The sequence below is a fragment of the Anopheles maculipalpis genome, chromosome 2RL (assembly GCF_943734695.1).
Source record: "Anopheles maculipalpis chromosome 2RL, idAnoMacuDA_375_x, whole genome shotgun sequence".
Taxonomy (NCBI): Eukaryota; Metazoa; Arthropoda; class Insecta; order Diptera; family Culicidae; genus Anopheles; species Anopheles maculipalpis.
In genome coordinates this window covers 18,437,462-18,453,626 of record NC_064871.1, presented here as the reverse complement: position 1 = coordinate 18,453,626, position 16,165 = coordinate 18,437,462, and the positions used below count along the sequence as shown (strand labels likewise).

Genomic DNA, 16,165 nt, shown 5'->3' with positions numbered 1-16,165 from the left:
TTACTCTGCTGTACATATTCATTTCAAGACATATATTATTGGTCGCTGTCGACTTTGGTCCGAACGATTAGTTATATCATTTGGAGATTGCTTAGACGGTTTAGTAAAACCATATGCAATTTTCAATTAATCAATTTGGATTATCCGAAGAAATTTCCCACCTATGGCATTTTTCGTTAAACCTTTCACAGCCGACAAAACGACTGACTGATTTTTGGACAGTAATTTTATGTTATGTTATCGATTAAAACGATTTGTATGACAGTCGTAACACTATGAATCGGAATCGGAATGAAAGATAAGCCAAAAAACATACCGGTGACATGTGAAATGCACTGAGCAAAACTTGCCGGTGCCAATTGAACACCAACTTGCAACGCGCGTTCATATTAGTATCATGCGTTAGCCGAAAAATCGTTTTTTGTACAATGTGACTCCACATGTAAATAATTAATAAACATCAGCAACATCAGCATGTGCGCACAAGTAAGACGTGGCGCGATCCTTTGGAAAAATCGGTTTATAAATTTTTCTATATGATACGTTACTGTTGGCTTATGAGCAATCATCAATCCAGTGGAATTAGATGTGAGGATACGTTCTAAATTTAGTTATGAACCTAAAGATAAACCATGTCACAGACAACCACCCAATAGAGACTAGAGGGAGGCCAAAACCGACAACGACAGCAAGACCAAATAAGAAAAAAAGACAGGAGTGCGATTATACAGTCCGAGATGTCAAAGTTTGGAGCAATCGTCACATTATACATTAATCACACTCCCCGGATTATGCACATATCGCAGAATTCGCTCTGCGACAAGTCCTTAAAACTCGCGTCGATGATACTTATCTGGGTCGAAGTAGGACGTCACGACGACACGATCGCTAAACTTGCGCCCGGTAAGCGCTTGCTGCGCTTTCTGACAGTCGACGATAGAGTTGAACTCGACAAATACCTTGCCACAACCGGGCACGTCCACACCTTCGATGGGCCGGGGAATTTCCACACTTCGCACCACACCGTACTTGTTGCACTCTTCCCGAATGTCCTCAAGAATATCCTCATACTCTTCCTCGTCCTTCAGCTCGTCCGGTGTGACCATGTTTAGCAGGCAAAGTACCTCCGTTGGTGGACCCGAAGAACCAACTAGCGAAAGACCCGGTACCTGTAGGTAGAATCAATAGGTAGCGGCGGTGTGAGTACAGTTTGAAGCAGATATAATTATGTAGTTTAACCAGACCGTCTTAGCATACCTGAATCTGTACCGGCGCTACGACAGCGGCATTCGAATTCTTCGCTCCGACACTGGCACGTTGTACGATCAATTTTTTGTCTCCCAGCTGCATACCGTTCAACCCTGCAATTGCCTGCAAACAGTGAGGAAAGTAGTTAACCAATTAGCCACGTACGCTTTGGGTAGTCTTTCTCTCTGACATTGACTTACCTGATCGGTAGTTGTATATTCCACGTACTCAGCAAAGGCGTAACCTTTGCCCAGACCTGTTGCAGCGTCCTTGACCAGATTGAACGCCTTCAGTTGCCCGAACGAAAGCAACAGCTCCTTCACCTGTACACGGAGAACACATCGAACGACGAAAAACGACCAACAATGTGAACCGTTTATCGATGGAATCGATGGAGTAGAGATGGATTGGGAATGGTATTGGACGTATAGGATGGGAAGAACAATACATCAGGGTAGAAACGTAGGGATGAAAACGAAACAAAAAATAAAGTTCACATATTATTATCAGTTTACAACACTTTAAGGAATGCAGTTTTCAATAGTAAAACGGCGTGTTCAGCATTGCAATCAGTATCGCACTTCGAACAATTTCTAGTTACTAAATGAGCCTGATGATGGAAAACTAATTTGAAATTCAACCACAAAAATCTTTATAATTTCATTCAATCAGTAATTCTTTAGATGCGGTAAAATTCCTAATTTTTCTTCGAAGGAAATCTCTACCCTCAACTATACTTACCACAATGAAAGTTAAGCTACAATGTACAAAAAGCTATCTAGCCTCTGACACTTCAAAAAGCTCTTCATGCGTTGTAAGATAACCTCCTATTCTACTCTCTTACAGTATGTGCTCATTTCGCATCATCCCTCATACTGAAATGCTACTCAACCTAAGTCCCTGTCTTCCTATATTCTGTCCTACGTACGAGTAAAGTTGATCGCCCACGTAAACGCTGGAAACAAAGAGACACATTTCCTGCGAGGAGTTAGGGAAGAGAATAAATTGATGCCATTTTTTGCTGAAATGCACTTGCCTTGTGGCGAAAGACCCATACACCCAGACATACACTTAAGTCCGTCCGGAGCTATTGCAAACGCCCTTGGGAACATTTTTGCCTACAAAAGAAAATCTCCAAACCGGGTGCTATCCGGTATGGGCACAGCTGAAAATGATATTTAAATGTCTAAAATTTCGGTTTCCTTGGTTCGCTTGGCTCATGTATTGCACATTCTCTTACGGGAGTATGTGTCACACATACTGCGTGATGATGCCTGCAAAAAGGTGAAACATTTCCTAAAACAACAAACAATTACGTAGGGAACCGAACCGTAGGACATTCCCTACTCAACATCATCGAACAAACGCATGATTCGCTTGCCGTTGTGAAAAGTGAAAATGGTGCGAACGAACGCAACAAGGAACCTCGACCATCCCCAAGCATTTTGGCCTCAAACCGAAGTCAGGTTTTTCGGAGCAAAGGATGGAAAGAGAGAAAAAGAAAGAGAGAAGAAAAGAAGAAAAAATGGATCAGTTCTAGTTATCAGTTCTTGAGTGTTCGAAGCGTTTCAGTAAAAAAAAAACGCATCCCCGTATGCTAAATGATAAAAAGTACGCTGGAATAAGATTAGAGAAACTGAAACAATTCTGCAAAACGGAAATAATATAAATGATCCTTCTCAAGGGTGCACAAAGGTAAGACCGTAACGGTGTGGTGGCCGCCCCATTCGATGGTACCGGTTGTAAGAATAAGAGAAGAAGCTGAAAACGGTACTGAAATCGAGAAAAGGAAAATGCAGGCAGCTGCACCTCGCAGTTCCGGCCAGCTGAAGGACTTTTCACGGACGCTACTATTAAGCTGTTTGCATCGGGGCTGTGCTAGCTGAAAGTCAAAGGTAATTCTAGATACAAAACCTTTTTTTTGCTCCTTTCATCGTGCAACCACAGGGGTTGTCGATTGCACTGAACAACTGCCGAATAACTAAAAGCAAAGGATATCGATGATCCTATCTGAAAACGTTGCCTAAACGTTGTATAGGGGGGAAAAGGAAATGTACCACTGCTAGGAAAAGAATCGTCCTTATAAAGAAGCTATAAATGTTTCAAAAAGGAATCTGAAATGAGACAAATTTACCGTCTGCAGATAGAACACGCCGGAACGCTCTTCATACAATCAGGCCAACACTTTTTTGACGTCGCTTGAAAAAAAGTCAATTCAACAGGCTTTTACAGCTTAATTTGGCAGCAGCGAAAAGCACCATTAAGCTTAACACACTGATTAGAAGGCCCCCGGAGGCTGTGCAACGGAAATCTGAGTCAATCTTTGTTGCTAAATCACACAGAATTATTCGATTGCTGTACCACGTTTTGATGAATTTTTGAGCGTTTGCTTTTTGTTAGGGCTATGAGAGAAATGTTGAGTAAACGTCGTTTTTTGTTTGCATCAGTGTCGCAAGTGCCTAATATAACGGGATGAAATTCCGTGCATGCATTCTCTGTTCTATTTGCCATCCCGCAGCATTGAGCATACACACTTCCTGAATGACTAGAACATAAATCGTTCTGTTCGTTTTCCTGTTTGTTTCAAAGCCTGCTACAATATTAGTGCTTCTCAGGTTGCCTAGTGCAGGTTGAGAAGAGAGCACCGTAAAACATTGCCAAGCAAAACGTACCTGATCCTCGTTCAAATAGTTCGGCAAACCACCGATGAAGATTTTATGCGGCGAGTCCGGTACTACTGTGCTGATCACGCCGGAGAATTTTTCTAAAAAGACCCCACAAACGAATTAGGAAGATACATTCACAACACTCATTGCCATAGAGACTTACCGGGAACATTGACCGCCGCCGAATCGGTCATACCGGGCATGGGCTGGTAATCGTGCGGTCGTCGAATTTTCAAACTTTGACCTTTAAAGTTAATGCTGTCGAATGCCATGGCTTGCGTAGTTTCGTCGATCGATCGGAACTCCAGGAACGCAAAGTTCTTGTCTAGATTAATCTGGCAGGCAAGAACCGGATTGCCAGCAGCCTGTGCCAAACCGGAAAGATGCATCTGCTGGTTAAAGAACTCCATCATTTCCTCCTCCGTTACCCCGAAAGGTATGTTGCCCACGTACAGCCGTCTCGCTTGACGTGTGATGGTGGAACCGACCACCGGTACCGCCGCCTGCGGTGTGTCCGCCACTATGTTGGCCGGTATTTGGCCGGCCGCCTGCATCGCTTTGTACTGCAGCGGTGTAACGTGTTCGAAGCCGGGCGGTGGCACATCCCAGTAAAGTGAAGGTTTGCGCCTACGCGAACGATGCTTGCGGTAAGGCGAACGAGAACGGGACGATCGTCTCCGTTCGCCACGGCTCCGGGAACGGCTACGGCGACGCTCACGGGAGCGTGAACGATGGCGTCCACCGCCTCCACCGCCTCCACCACCTCCGCCACCGCCTCCGCCACCGCCTCGACCACCACCACCTCCACCACGATATTCTCGATCACGATCGGCTGAAATACGGAAACGGAAAGATAAATTAAGCTACCCAAAAAAGCGATACCGACCGACACGAATGTTCCATCACGGATGCAGTAGCGCTAGCGACATATTGATTTTTTGCGGTCTGACGCTAACGCTACCGCACGCCGGAATTAGCGATCGGCAAAACCACAAACACACCGCCACCACTTACACATCGCGTTTGTTATGCTGGAATAACCAATTTTCTGGCCAATAAATACGGTTTTCGGCACAAATTTGTTATTTTTTAGCAAATGCGGAAGCCTTTTTGCGCTTGGAACAAGCGGCAACAATACGGTTTATGTCAAAGTGTACGGAAAGAAGACAACGAAACGGCTGAACGACAGGAAGAAGCCAACTGTCAAACTTCGGCTCGCCTCGGCTTCGTTTGTGCTGGTATAAACGTCAAATGATATTATACAAGTTCAAAAATAGAGTGACGGTTTTTTTTTATTATTTTCTTCTGGAATCAAAATTTATTTCTTATTTCTTTAGTTTTTACTCATTCTAGAGCGGAAAGAGAGTCATTGATGACTAATTTAATTTTTTTTGTAAGTAGCTTATTCTCAATCGGCATAGTCCAGACGAAATTGTTAGAGACCGTAGCAAACACGATTCATGTCCTGTAAGGGTACGACTCCTTGATTGTTGCCTGCCGAAGAACGCCAATGTATTCACCAATTTCGAACGGCAGGTGTTAAGAACTATCTTTAGTAATTTGTACGAGCAGAGCATGTAGAGGAGGAAAATGACTCGTGGTTCATAAGTAACTGTTTGGCAACGCAGATCATCTCTGATGTTATTAAATACGGAAGGTTCCGACGATTGGTTCACGTGATGAAGATGCCAGAGTCATGCCCCACCAGGAAGGTGCAACCCGTTCGGCACGTGGCGTAGAGAATCACAGCGAACCAGCGATCCGAGAAGGAGAAGAAAGAGGAGCTCGCCCCACACTTAATCATGAATAATCTTAACGCACAAAAGATTTTGTTTAAAATTTTATTGGTATCTAGACCGGATGGATTCTGGCAGGGTACGACACATGTTACAGGTATGAAACGGATATAAATTAATCAATAAAACAACAAGCACAGTCACAATGGGGAGGGTCGTTAATACTATATAACTGCAGGGCGGACTCATAATCGGATCAGCCAGGATCGGACGGATTGTACTATGATGTTCGGAGTTTCCATTTTCCCTAGGAGTGGATTTGACGAATGAAGCGGGCGCTTAAGCCCGGATACTCTTTACGCCCTTAATGTACACACCATCACCGGGCGATGGCACATATTCGTTCGTGTTGAAATTCAATTCCGACGGGTTGATAAGAAACCGATGCGGGTAGTACGATAACACTGGGCTAGAATATTGTCCAACCGGTCCACTGCTGTACGCTGGAGGTTGTTGTGGATGCTGTACGTGACTTACAGGAGCATATTGAGTGGCCGGTTGGAATGGTAGAAATCCTGCCTGTGTGGTGGAAGTAGTCGGTGGAGGAGTGGGAGACACATTGTACGGTGTCGGAGGGACTGGACCATGCGCCGCGTTGCTAAGTGTTGCGGGAGATTGCTGAAGATAACCCGGATACTGTTGGTACGCAGCTTGATATTGCTGGTTTACCGCGTACGGGTACACTGCCGGACGTAGTAGCTGAATGTATTGCAGACCACCGGTTGGTTGTCCCTGAGGGTTGATGTACTGCATGATCAGAGGCGTCGTTGCTGAGGAGCAAATGGGTAAGGAAACAGATCATTAGAGCACGCGTGCCACTTGCCATGCGCAGTGATTTTTAGTCACATACCAGGCTGCAGCATATGATTGCCTGCAGGCTGTGGAACCATGGCCAGATAGTATTGACCCTGGGCCGAAACAGGAGCGATCGCGGGTGCCGGTTGACGCAGATACGGTGACGGCAATGCACTCGGTGGTGCGACCGTGTGGAATGGTGAGGCCACTTCCGGTACCTTTACCGTGGTGCTTGGTGATTTGCTTGGAATTTGAACTGTCGGTGCCACTTGATTTTGCAGTTTGCTTAACGCTTCACTGTCCGGCGGAGCGATGGTATTGTAACTCGTTGGTCCACTCGCAGGAGCACGCACCTTTCGTGCATCCTGCAGTCCAATAACACCGGGATCGGCAAGAACCAGCGTGAAACACAATATCAAGCACGCGAACAGCTTCATTTTCACTCTCACTAGATATCTCACTCAATCACTGGCCAAATGCACTGTACAACTCCGAATGAAGACACGACAAAGCGAAGATGTCCAGAAAACGTCAAGAAACTGGTTGCCTGCCACCGGTGCAGGATTTTGATTGATAAATGAACGCCACACTGATAGGTGCCGAGGCTTTTATATTACGCCACACGCCACCGCGCGATACCATAGCCCATCGGTAGGGCGTACGTAGGGATAGGGAAACATAATCGCAACCAACCGTACCGCCATGCGGTTTTCGCAGTGAAGTTGGGGCGAACACTGGCGATCGAGTACACGTGGCTGCGAACGGAAAGAAAAGCGGAAAAACGGAAAAGCGAACGCGACAAAAAAGGACGGCCAGTGCTGGTGAGGTGGCCACACTTCGCCCGCCTCTCTAATGATGACTCGTTTCGGTAGCACGATCGGGCGGTTAGACAGCCGCGAGTGATGAGAGTCGGTGAAGAAGGGTATCTTTGCGCTACGATGTTGTTGAACAAGGCAAAATCATACCCAGTGTACGCGATCGCATCGGGCCAGGACCTGGGCTGGCCCGGGAGCCCTTTTTGTGCGATCCGCGGAATCTGGCCATGTGTGTGCTAGCGGTGATTGGGCGTTGTGTTGAAAGACACTTCCTTCTTGCCTTGCTACGCTTCTCAATCGTCAGAAACGAAGAAGGATTAAAGGGTACCACACTACCTTCGGCAATATCACGCAGCAGCGAGCTAGACGTTGAAGGTGTTAGACTAAAGTATCGCACATTTTGCTCACCACCTGGCTAATCATAGTGCGATCGAGCCATGCTGATCGATACAAAACAAACTTCCTCCGATGTTGCCCTGAACCTACAACTCCGACCTAAGCTTCGTTATTTATGTTGCTGCGCGCTAATCATCACCACAACCATTATCTGCGTGGCACGGGGCAACACCGGTGCAGATAAGTGCGAAACGTGCCACGCTCGTTCGGCGTACCATTTCTTCCGGTATCGCATCATCCGGTTGGGCAGCGATCGCATCAGCGTCCGGTACGCAACGCTGCATTGGGTATGCAAATACGTTGCTCCCTTTCGCACATTCGGAACGATAAGCCATGGCTGGTGGCTCCTTACCCAACTGGACACGGTCGGTCTTGCTTGTCCTTGCTTCAGGTTTCTTGAAGTGCAGCGTGTTTGAAAATTATGTAGAAAGTAATCACATGAACAACGGCTAATCATCTGCCCTGCTGGGTGTATCGACAGCCGGCAGGCTCCGATCGCTCGCTGACCAACGTTTCCACGCCATTGCACACTTAAGCCCAACAGGCGCACGGGCACGCAAACGGTACTGAAACGGTTGGTTTCCGTACGATCGGTGATTAAGTTTCAAGTTCATTATCCTGCTTATCGTTTCGGTCAAGATGGACAGTCGGACTGTCCACGCCATGAGAAGAAAAAAAAAATGACGCGGGAGGCCACAAATTTGTTACAATTATTCTCTAATTGTAAATGACGGTTTGTGTGATGTCATTTTAGCGACCAGAAATTGATCTCCGTTTTAGACAACTGAGACCACGAGCTTATAGCTTGCCTTTCCAGAGATCATAAAGTCATGTTACATGTACTTAACGATTCATGCGAAATGATACAGTAATTTTATTACTCCGTCGCAGTTTTCCTACTCAGCCATAAACCTCTGGCCAACGCCGCTACTAGCTCCAAAAAGTCATTAAAAATCGCCGTGTTTCAAGCCAAACAAAGTCATCCTCTTACCATCAGCATGTGACAAATCATCCGCCCCGATTTCATTCATTTTACCCCCATGACCACAACATGCTCCCCAATGCTCCGCATGTGCGTGTTCCGCATTCTCCGCCGACAGCTATTACGCCACATATCGGAACCACCGTTTACACGATTTTGTAACCCCGCAGTTTTTTGTTTTTACCTTTCCCAGCGAGACACTCCGAAGTGACACGATCAATCGGTGGTGGTTAACAATCGGTAACGCTTCCGGTAGCTACCCTAAAGTAGGTAAACAAGTCAAACTGCCGTGGTGTCTGGCCGGGTATGGTCCTATGTTTACCGTATGTTTTGGTCACTTTCCTTCTTGAGCGATTCGGCCATGGTGTGTGGTGGCAGAAGAAAAACCCTTACCCGCAAAACACATGGCAACATGGTTGAATGGCATCGTGCAGCCTAACGCCGGTTCGTTCGAATGAGACACTTTGGTCGCGGCCTTACGCCTTGGCCCTTTTTTTTTTCACCGCGATGAAAGTGGGAAGTGGGAAGCAAAAGCAAGCGCAAAGTCGTGTAACTGTGAAGATCTGGTCTAATGGTCGATGCTTGAGGCTGCAATGAGAGGGCATGCACGGGCAGGTGAATTTCTTGCACGCTCGATCACACGCGAATTGGTTAGGTCGCAACCAAGGTTTCAGTGTGTGCCTGTTTCTGCCACGAATTTGTCAAAAATGGGAATTATTTCGTTGCTCTCCTGTCCACTCCCGACAACATCCCAGGGAGAACGATCGGAAGGTATCTGGCAGAGGCGATCACGTTGCTCACGTACCTTTCCGTGTTGCTTTCGCTCTCGTTTGGCTTGTTTGATCGTTGCTTTTCCGCAACCGGCTTCCCGGACATACATCTCGTGCCACGGACTGTTTTTTTATGGTGTCGGTGTATTTTGAGCTAATAACGACAGTAATTACATTACGCCAGCGCGAACATAATCATTCACCCGGTGATCCGTAGACGGAGTAGAACCAGCCCCTCACCCTGGGTAATCATCATCACTAATCCCGCACCGGGATGGACACGGATCACATCGCTTTTCCACGGATTAAAGCGTAAGCCAACGGAAAGGATGGAAAACCTTGTGTGGGGTACTTTCATACAAACAACTTGTTAGGATCGTCCATGCCATGCCGAGCCACATCGATGTGTGCTTCGATTCGTAATAACTTTCCTCACAGTCTCCTTCGCCTACATTGTGCCACTAATTTTGTGGGGGACGACGGGTTATAATTAGAGCAATGGCCACGCCAGAGTTTAGACCGTTGAAAGGAGCGTTAGTAAGCGCGTACGACCGACCGGGCATTATTCGACCGTTCGCTAACGCGGGGAGCGTATGCATATGTGAAATCCAGACACTCTCTGGACATACATCGGCAAGGCTCAACTTGAGCTGTGCGCTCTTCCATGATGCAATTTGTTGTCCATTTGAGCGCATGATCAGCGCATTGCACCATCGTGGCTGAGGTTGGAGATGAAATGCGCGTGCCGGGCTCGTTTGGTGTCTGTGTGTGAATTTCTGCTTTCTGCTTTCCTTCAGTTGGCCTTGCCCCGGTGGAAACCGTGTGGCGCCTTTTTGATATGTACGCCTGACGAAGACGAACGAAACGATCATCAGGTAGCTTGTTTTGTTCGCCGCAATAACGATAAGGTGGGATGTTACTTGGTTTCCGTTTTTTAATGGTACGTGGGAAAGAAAAAAGTTTGGACCGTATTGTTTAGACAAGTTCAAGGTCTTACGCTTTTTTTTTTCTTTGAGAGGCGTAGTGAATGACGCTTGGGGGAAAATAGATTAATAATCAGTCTTGTTTCTCGTTAACATACTCACTCGACATCCACAGTCTCCGTGCAATCGTAGACTGAATTTTTCCAAATCTTCTACACCAAGCACGATCCACATTGCAACACTGTCCGTCTCCTCATGACCCGCACCGTATTATTACAAAGCAAAAAAGAGCTTTAATCTGCACGGCCATACCATACTGGCCGATGAAATCTTTTCACTCGCTTCTTTTGGAATGTACTGCAAGGTCGAATTGGTATAGTGGCGATCACCACAGTATCCTGGCATCAGTCATGGCATCAGTAGTTTTTTTTTTCATTCTTTTCTTGCTGCTTTTTGGATGGTGAAATTTGTAACGAAACTATGAAATCCGAAAGAATTCCATAATACATCGTTATGTCTTTGTTTAGCTCTTGTACAAAACACATTTCTTCCGCATTATTTTTGATTATCTGAGGCAGTTGTGAAGTCTGAAGTACCCAGATCTTTATAGGCCTTCTACCGCATGTATTTTTTCCACTTTGTAATCGAAGATGGCCAAAAGATTCACAGTTGCGTTTAAATGAGGACGCTGGTTTGATCATTCCAAGCGTCTGTAATGATGCAGTTACTTTCCAACAAGGGCCGATCATAGTATAAGCAAACTGAGACGATGCTTGGGGATCTTTCATGGGGCCTAGACTGACATGGATTTTCTTATAAGTATCTCGTTGGTCATGGCAGCCCCGGGCATTTATGGAAGTCCCAGGTCCCTGCTGATACGATGTAGTACGGGCTTCAACTAACGTTTTGCTGGAAAACATCAAGGGTCTTGAACCGCCACTGCTTTTCAATCCCGTTTTCACCAATGAGTCGTCCAGATTTTCATACAGAATATCAACATAATCATCTGCTGTCATAATTCCATTGATAGAGACTACATTACTCACAACAAACTATAAAACAACCTTAGACCATAACATTACTTCCACCGTGTTTCATGGTGGGCTAGTAGACCTGTCCTGCAGTAATTCATCACTTATGCGCCAGAATCTATGGCGCCCTTTCTTCTTATTAAATAGCTCAAATTTAGATTTAGTTACGTGGGTTCTGACGAAATTCAAACCATTTTTTTCTTAATAGTCCGGCTTCCGGTTGGAAGAACGGGTGCTTCCTAGCAAAATGGTTTTTCAATCCTTGCTCAGCGAAGCGTCGACGCATAACGGATGATTATACGGTCATCTGGTGCATCAGAATAATCTGTTATTGAACTACGTCCTATTCCATTACTCTCTTTAACTGCTTATTGAGTATAGTCAGAGAAGATTAATTTCATACATCCCTAATACTCAATAGATCAAATCAATTACTTCAGCAAACACGGCAGTTACTACACGTATGAAGTTGGAACTGTTAGCTCAAAACTCCGCGAATGTAGATAATAAAATAAACTACGACGTAGAAATCAACCGATTTTAATTAATGAATACATTAATTAACTTTTGCTTTCAAAAGGAATTTAAATTGAATTTTCTGTTCAGTGGAAATTTACTGTTTGACACCATGGAAATCTAGTATTTATCTGTCTTTTCCGACCACCTTCGGTCACGGGATGATGGTTCCACACGCGCCCAAAATTGGGGTTTTAATTTCACCCATTACAGAACCATTTAGTAGTTTCATCCATACCATCTTCCCAAACACGCGGTCGATTAACGTTTAATTAGCGTAACATTAGCCCCATATCATATCGTACAAATTGATTGAAACTATTCCTACCCAACACCACGTGCTTTCGGATGGGCCAATCTGCGTTACGTAGGATGTTGTTCACGCACCACAACGAAATCCAACCCCCGGGAGGGCCACACACACACAGACACTCTTTGCCACTTTCGTTTGGGCAAGCTGAAGGAGACCTTTCACGAGGTTGGATTTAAAGGAGATATTTTAAATTGGAGAAAGGAAGCGATTATGTGTTTGTTTGTTTATGATTTATTTAATAAGTTCGCTCTTACTAATGAAGCACATAAACGTCCGTGCAAGAGTCATTATTGTCACACTGTACAGGCTTTGTATTTAAATATAATTAACACATATAAGTTATTGTATCGTACATTAGTTTTCCAACAAGCCAAGGTTACCTCCTCCCCTCTAACACTCGCTTGTTATTACCACTTCCTCGCTACACGGTGGAGCTACCGCGGTTACCACCTCGAAACCTAATAGGACCTAACAGGAGCTCTAAACTAGTTAATGTCCTAGTGCTTCCAGTGATGCGACGACGTAACTGAAGATGGCGTTGGAACGGGCGCAGTCGCTCCACTATATTCGAGACTTTCGCTAGAATGCTCCGAATTGTGGTGATGAAGCTGTGGCTTCCGGCCTGTCTCCTCGTGCGAACCGGACGCTGAAGGTCCAGAGGCGGAAGAATGGGAGATGTAGCTGGTGCTACCGCTGGCCACAGGCGGTAGATATCCGTGGGCAGGTATGTTGTGCGGCGGTAGGTACGCATTGGTGGACGGTGTTGGTGGTGGTGGTGGCAGGTAACCATGCTTGGCCGGAGAATCGTAGCTCAGCTTGTGCGGGTATTGTGATCCTTTACTGACCGGTGGAAGGTATTGCAGTGAAGGAGCCAGATACGACCCGGTGTGGGATGTCGAGGGAGAGGAGATGGTTTCATGCGTGGAACCAAGGTAGGTGGAAGGTTTGAAGGGTTTCTGGTGACCGACCGATGAGTGGACGGAGGTGTGCAACGGTGACACCATGGTAGCGGTCGTGGGCTGATGCAGATTCAGCGTGGAGATATACTTGTTGCCCGTGTAAAGATCGTTCGACGGGACATTCGAGGAAGAGTAGTGGCGTAGTCCCTTAACACCGTTCGCGTACGAAGGTTCGTATCCGAGCGAATGTGCAACATGGCCGTACGTGGATGAGGTTGAGGTAGGACCTGCCGGTGCGGTGAGTGCGGCCGCATGCGGCAGGCTAGATGATGAATGGGTAAAGCTTGGCAGCTCGTGAATCTTCAGCGGCATCGGTTTAAGATGGAACGCGTTGCTGTCAAGTACTACCGAATGGCTGTTGCCAGTGTCGTGTTGCTCGCCAAACGGTGCTCCATATGCGTAACTGCTCGGGATAGCCTTTATCGTAAGCGGACCAACCGAGTGGAGCTGTTTCAGCAGATCGGATAGATCCTTGGAACCGTAGCTTCCGTACTTGATGGTTCCAGCATCGCTAAATCCTCCGAAAGATTGGTGCGGAGCATGGTGTCCAAGCGATGGTGAGAAAAAAGCATGCGATGAGGCCACACTCGGGGTGTACTTGAAGCTGGTAAGGGACGGTGCAGGTCCGAGGTAGAGCTTATGCGCACCGAACGAAGCCGGCACGTGCATTGGCGGGAAGGCAGAATGCTGCGGGATGCTGTAACTGTACGAGCCGTGGCTAGTGGCTGGTGCGTAGAACTCCGCCAAAGGTTGCACATGCCCACCGAACGGGTAACGACTGTGTGTGTGGTGCGGTAATCCGTAGCTGGTCACTTCTCGCTTACCGTGGGGTGCTTTCTTTGTCACCGTCGCTGGTGATTTGGAAGGTGCGATGGAAGGTGGCTGGTTCTTCGGGGTGCTGGCAATGGCTGGCCCGCTGTCGACCGGTTTGCTGGCATCTTTGCTGGCAAGGACGGCTACCGTGAGCAGTAACAGCGAGGCTACCAGTTTAACGGCCTGTAGGGATACGAAGAAAGATGCGTCAGGCACGTTTGAAAACTGGTGCACGTTCGGTGACGTATTGTGATGGAAATCGAGCGCCGAGGGCGCACACAATCGAGAGAAATGATCATCAAAATGCAGTAACAGCCATCCAAATGTATGCATAAATGAGTCTTCTTAATGAATGTCAAACGAGTCCTCAAGAAATTGAAGGGCAGTCCAAGACATAACAGGCCAAACACTGGAGGCCATTTTTAATTTCCATAACTCATATCAATTAATTAATCTTGAAAATTCCAATAAATTGAAGAGAAGTCGCGAGCAAAGTTAGCAAATTTAATTACGCTAAACACATTAAAAAGAAACCAGTCAAACACTTTTGCTACTTCAATTTCTTGAAGATCATCGATTCGAAACCATTCGAAACATGGACACATTCGATTTCATTACACTCCCTCATCACAACAAAGCCCCTCAACGCACAACGGATGCCTCCTTTGCTGTGACATTTCCACACTTGAATGCAAGATTTCACTCGATTTTAATGCGCTCCAATCTCTTCGTACACGACGCTCACACATGTCTTTGAGGAAAAACTTTCAATCGATAAGATATTCCACTTTAATTGCTCTCGTTAGAGGTTTTCTATTTCAGCTTCACTAACCATTTCTTAGTTTTTTTTACCCACTGGCGAAACCTATATCACACGCACGACACTTCAACAACTGCTGTCTTTACTAATCACACTATTTCCCTGAGGACGGGAGGCGGACGTTTACTGAACGACCTGCCTTCAAACACTGACCGCAAAGGAATGCTTCAAAGACTGCCGAAATTCACCTGCTTATATACCACCTCCAACCGGCCTATTGTTGAATCGGGGTGTTTTTTTTTGTGCTTTTCTTTTTCTTGTGCTTTGGCAGCAGGCCACACTGGTTCATTCGTCGTCGTCGTCATCGTCGTCGCGGTCGGCGATTCTGCGGAACGAGATCGGACCGCGATGATCTTCAAAAAGCGTCCACCCAACAATTTAACCGGCACGGTAGTAGATAGTCCATTACCAGGCAGGTCATGAGGTAAGTCCTCCTATTCATTCGATCCAGGTGCATTGTCCACCTTGGGGACAGCAAAAGAGAGTTTGAAAAGGCGTTCGAACTGGATCGAGTACTTGCTTGCCTCGATCGGTGTTGCATCTACCAACAGGCCACACTATCGTGGCCCTTTTGTCTAAAGCCCTTTCTTGTCTTCCTTAACCACAACCACACGGCATTAAATGTGTAACGCGTGCTCGAGATGGTGCCGATTGTAATGAGAGTGGGGGCTTCAATGGGACTGATTCTGTGTGATCACCCATTCATTCACGGGAACAGAACGCTTGCAATTGCATTTCCGGACGTGCATTTGGTGGAGAAAGTTATTTAATTCAACTAATCGGTTGAGGCCTGTAACGCAACGGAATAAATAAGATAAGATGTCAAACTGATCGTACCAACATTAGACAATTTGACTTCCAGCACAATAATATTACATGATTTCGTGGTTCAGCTATCGGTCCGGGTGTTCAGTGCTCGCACAAACAGGCGATATGGTTCGTCGCTTTAGTTCCCACAATTAGTTCTAATTAAACATTCTTCACAGGGGCTTTTGCGTTGTGGTTGTTTGTTTAGCTTGTGGATTGTTTCTAGCGGGAAGCCGGGATATCTTCCACCTCTTCCAAACCCTAAACCAATCGGGAATGTTTATAATATTGGAAAATGGGCAAACAAAAACATTTGCAAAAAAAAGTGAAACCTTTTTTAAACCAAAGTCAAGCTGTGGGTGTTTGTGTTTCTTAGGTAGGGAGTTGAAACCTTTTCGGTGTCTTCTTCTACGTATTTTTTTTTTTTTTTGAAGCAACAGCAATGAGCTCTGCCCAGCGCCAAAGGGAAAACGCAACGCACTCCACGGACCGCTGACTTCCGAACGCCGTACGAA

The 16,165-nt window shown here is 46.2% G+C and overlaps 3 protein-coding genes across 3 annotated transcripts; all 3 read right to left on the bottom strand.

Annotated features, from left to right (window-relative positions):
- Nucleotides 1–802: 802 nt before the first annotated feature.
- Nucleotides 803–4,947, bottom strand: LOC126558000 (splicing factor U2AF 50 kDa subunit). Its single transcript, XM_050213929.1, has 6 exons — nucleotides 4,929–4,947; nucleotides 4,078–4,746; nucleotides 3,921–4,012; nucleotides 1,449–1,571; nucleotides 1,258–1,371; nucleotides 803–1,169 (listed from the first exon to the last, which is right to left on the bottom strand). Exons 1-6 carry the CDS (start codon nucleotides 4,930–4,932, stop codon nucleotides 828–830), a joined length of 1,344 nt encoding a protein of 447 aa, XP_050069886.1. The 5' UTR covers nucleotides 4,933–4,947; the 3' UTR covers nucleotides 803–827.
- A 1,042-nt stretch (nucleotides 4,948–5,989) lies between these two features.
- Nucleotides 5,990–6,942, bottom strand: LOC126558733 (uncharacterized). The gene is made up of 2 exons (XM_050214792.1): nucleotides 6,561–6,942; nucleotides 5,990–6,480 (listed from the first exon to the last, which is right to left on the bottom strand). The coding sequence occupies exons 1-2, from the start codon at nucleotides 6,940–6,942 to the stop codon at nucleotides 5,990–5,992; spliced, it is 873 nt and encodes a 290-aa protein (XP_050070749.1).
- A 5,806-nt stretch (nucleotides 6,943–12,748) lies between these two features.
- LOC126565011 (uncharacterized) lies at nucleotides 12,749–15,264 on the bottom strand. Its single transcript, XM_050222150.1, has 2 exons — nucleotides 15,253–15,264; nucleotides 12,749–14,206 (listed from the first exon to the last, which is right to left on the bottom strand). The coding sequence occupies exons 1-2, from the start codon at nucleotides 15,262–15,264 to the stop codon at nucleotides 12,749–12,751; spliced, it is 1,470 nt and encodes a 489-aa protein (XP_050078107.1).
- Nucleotides 15,265–16,165: the final 901 nt, after the last annotated feature.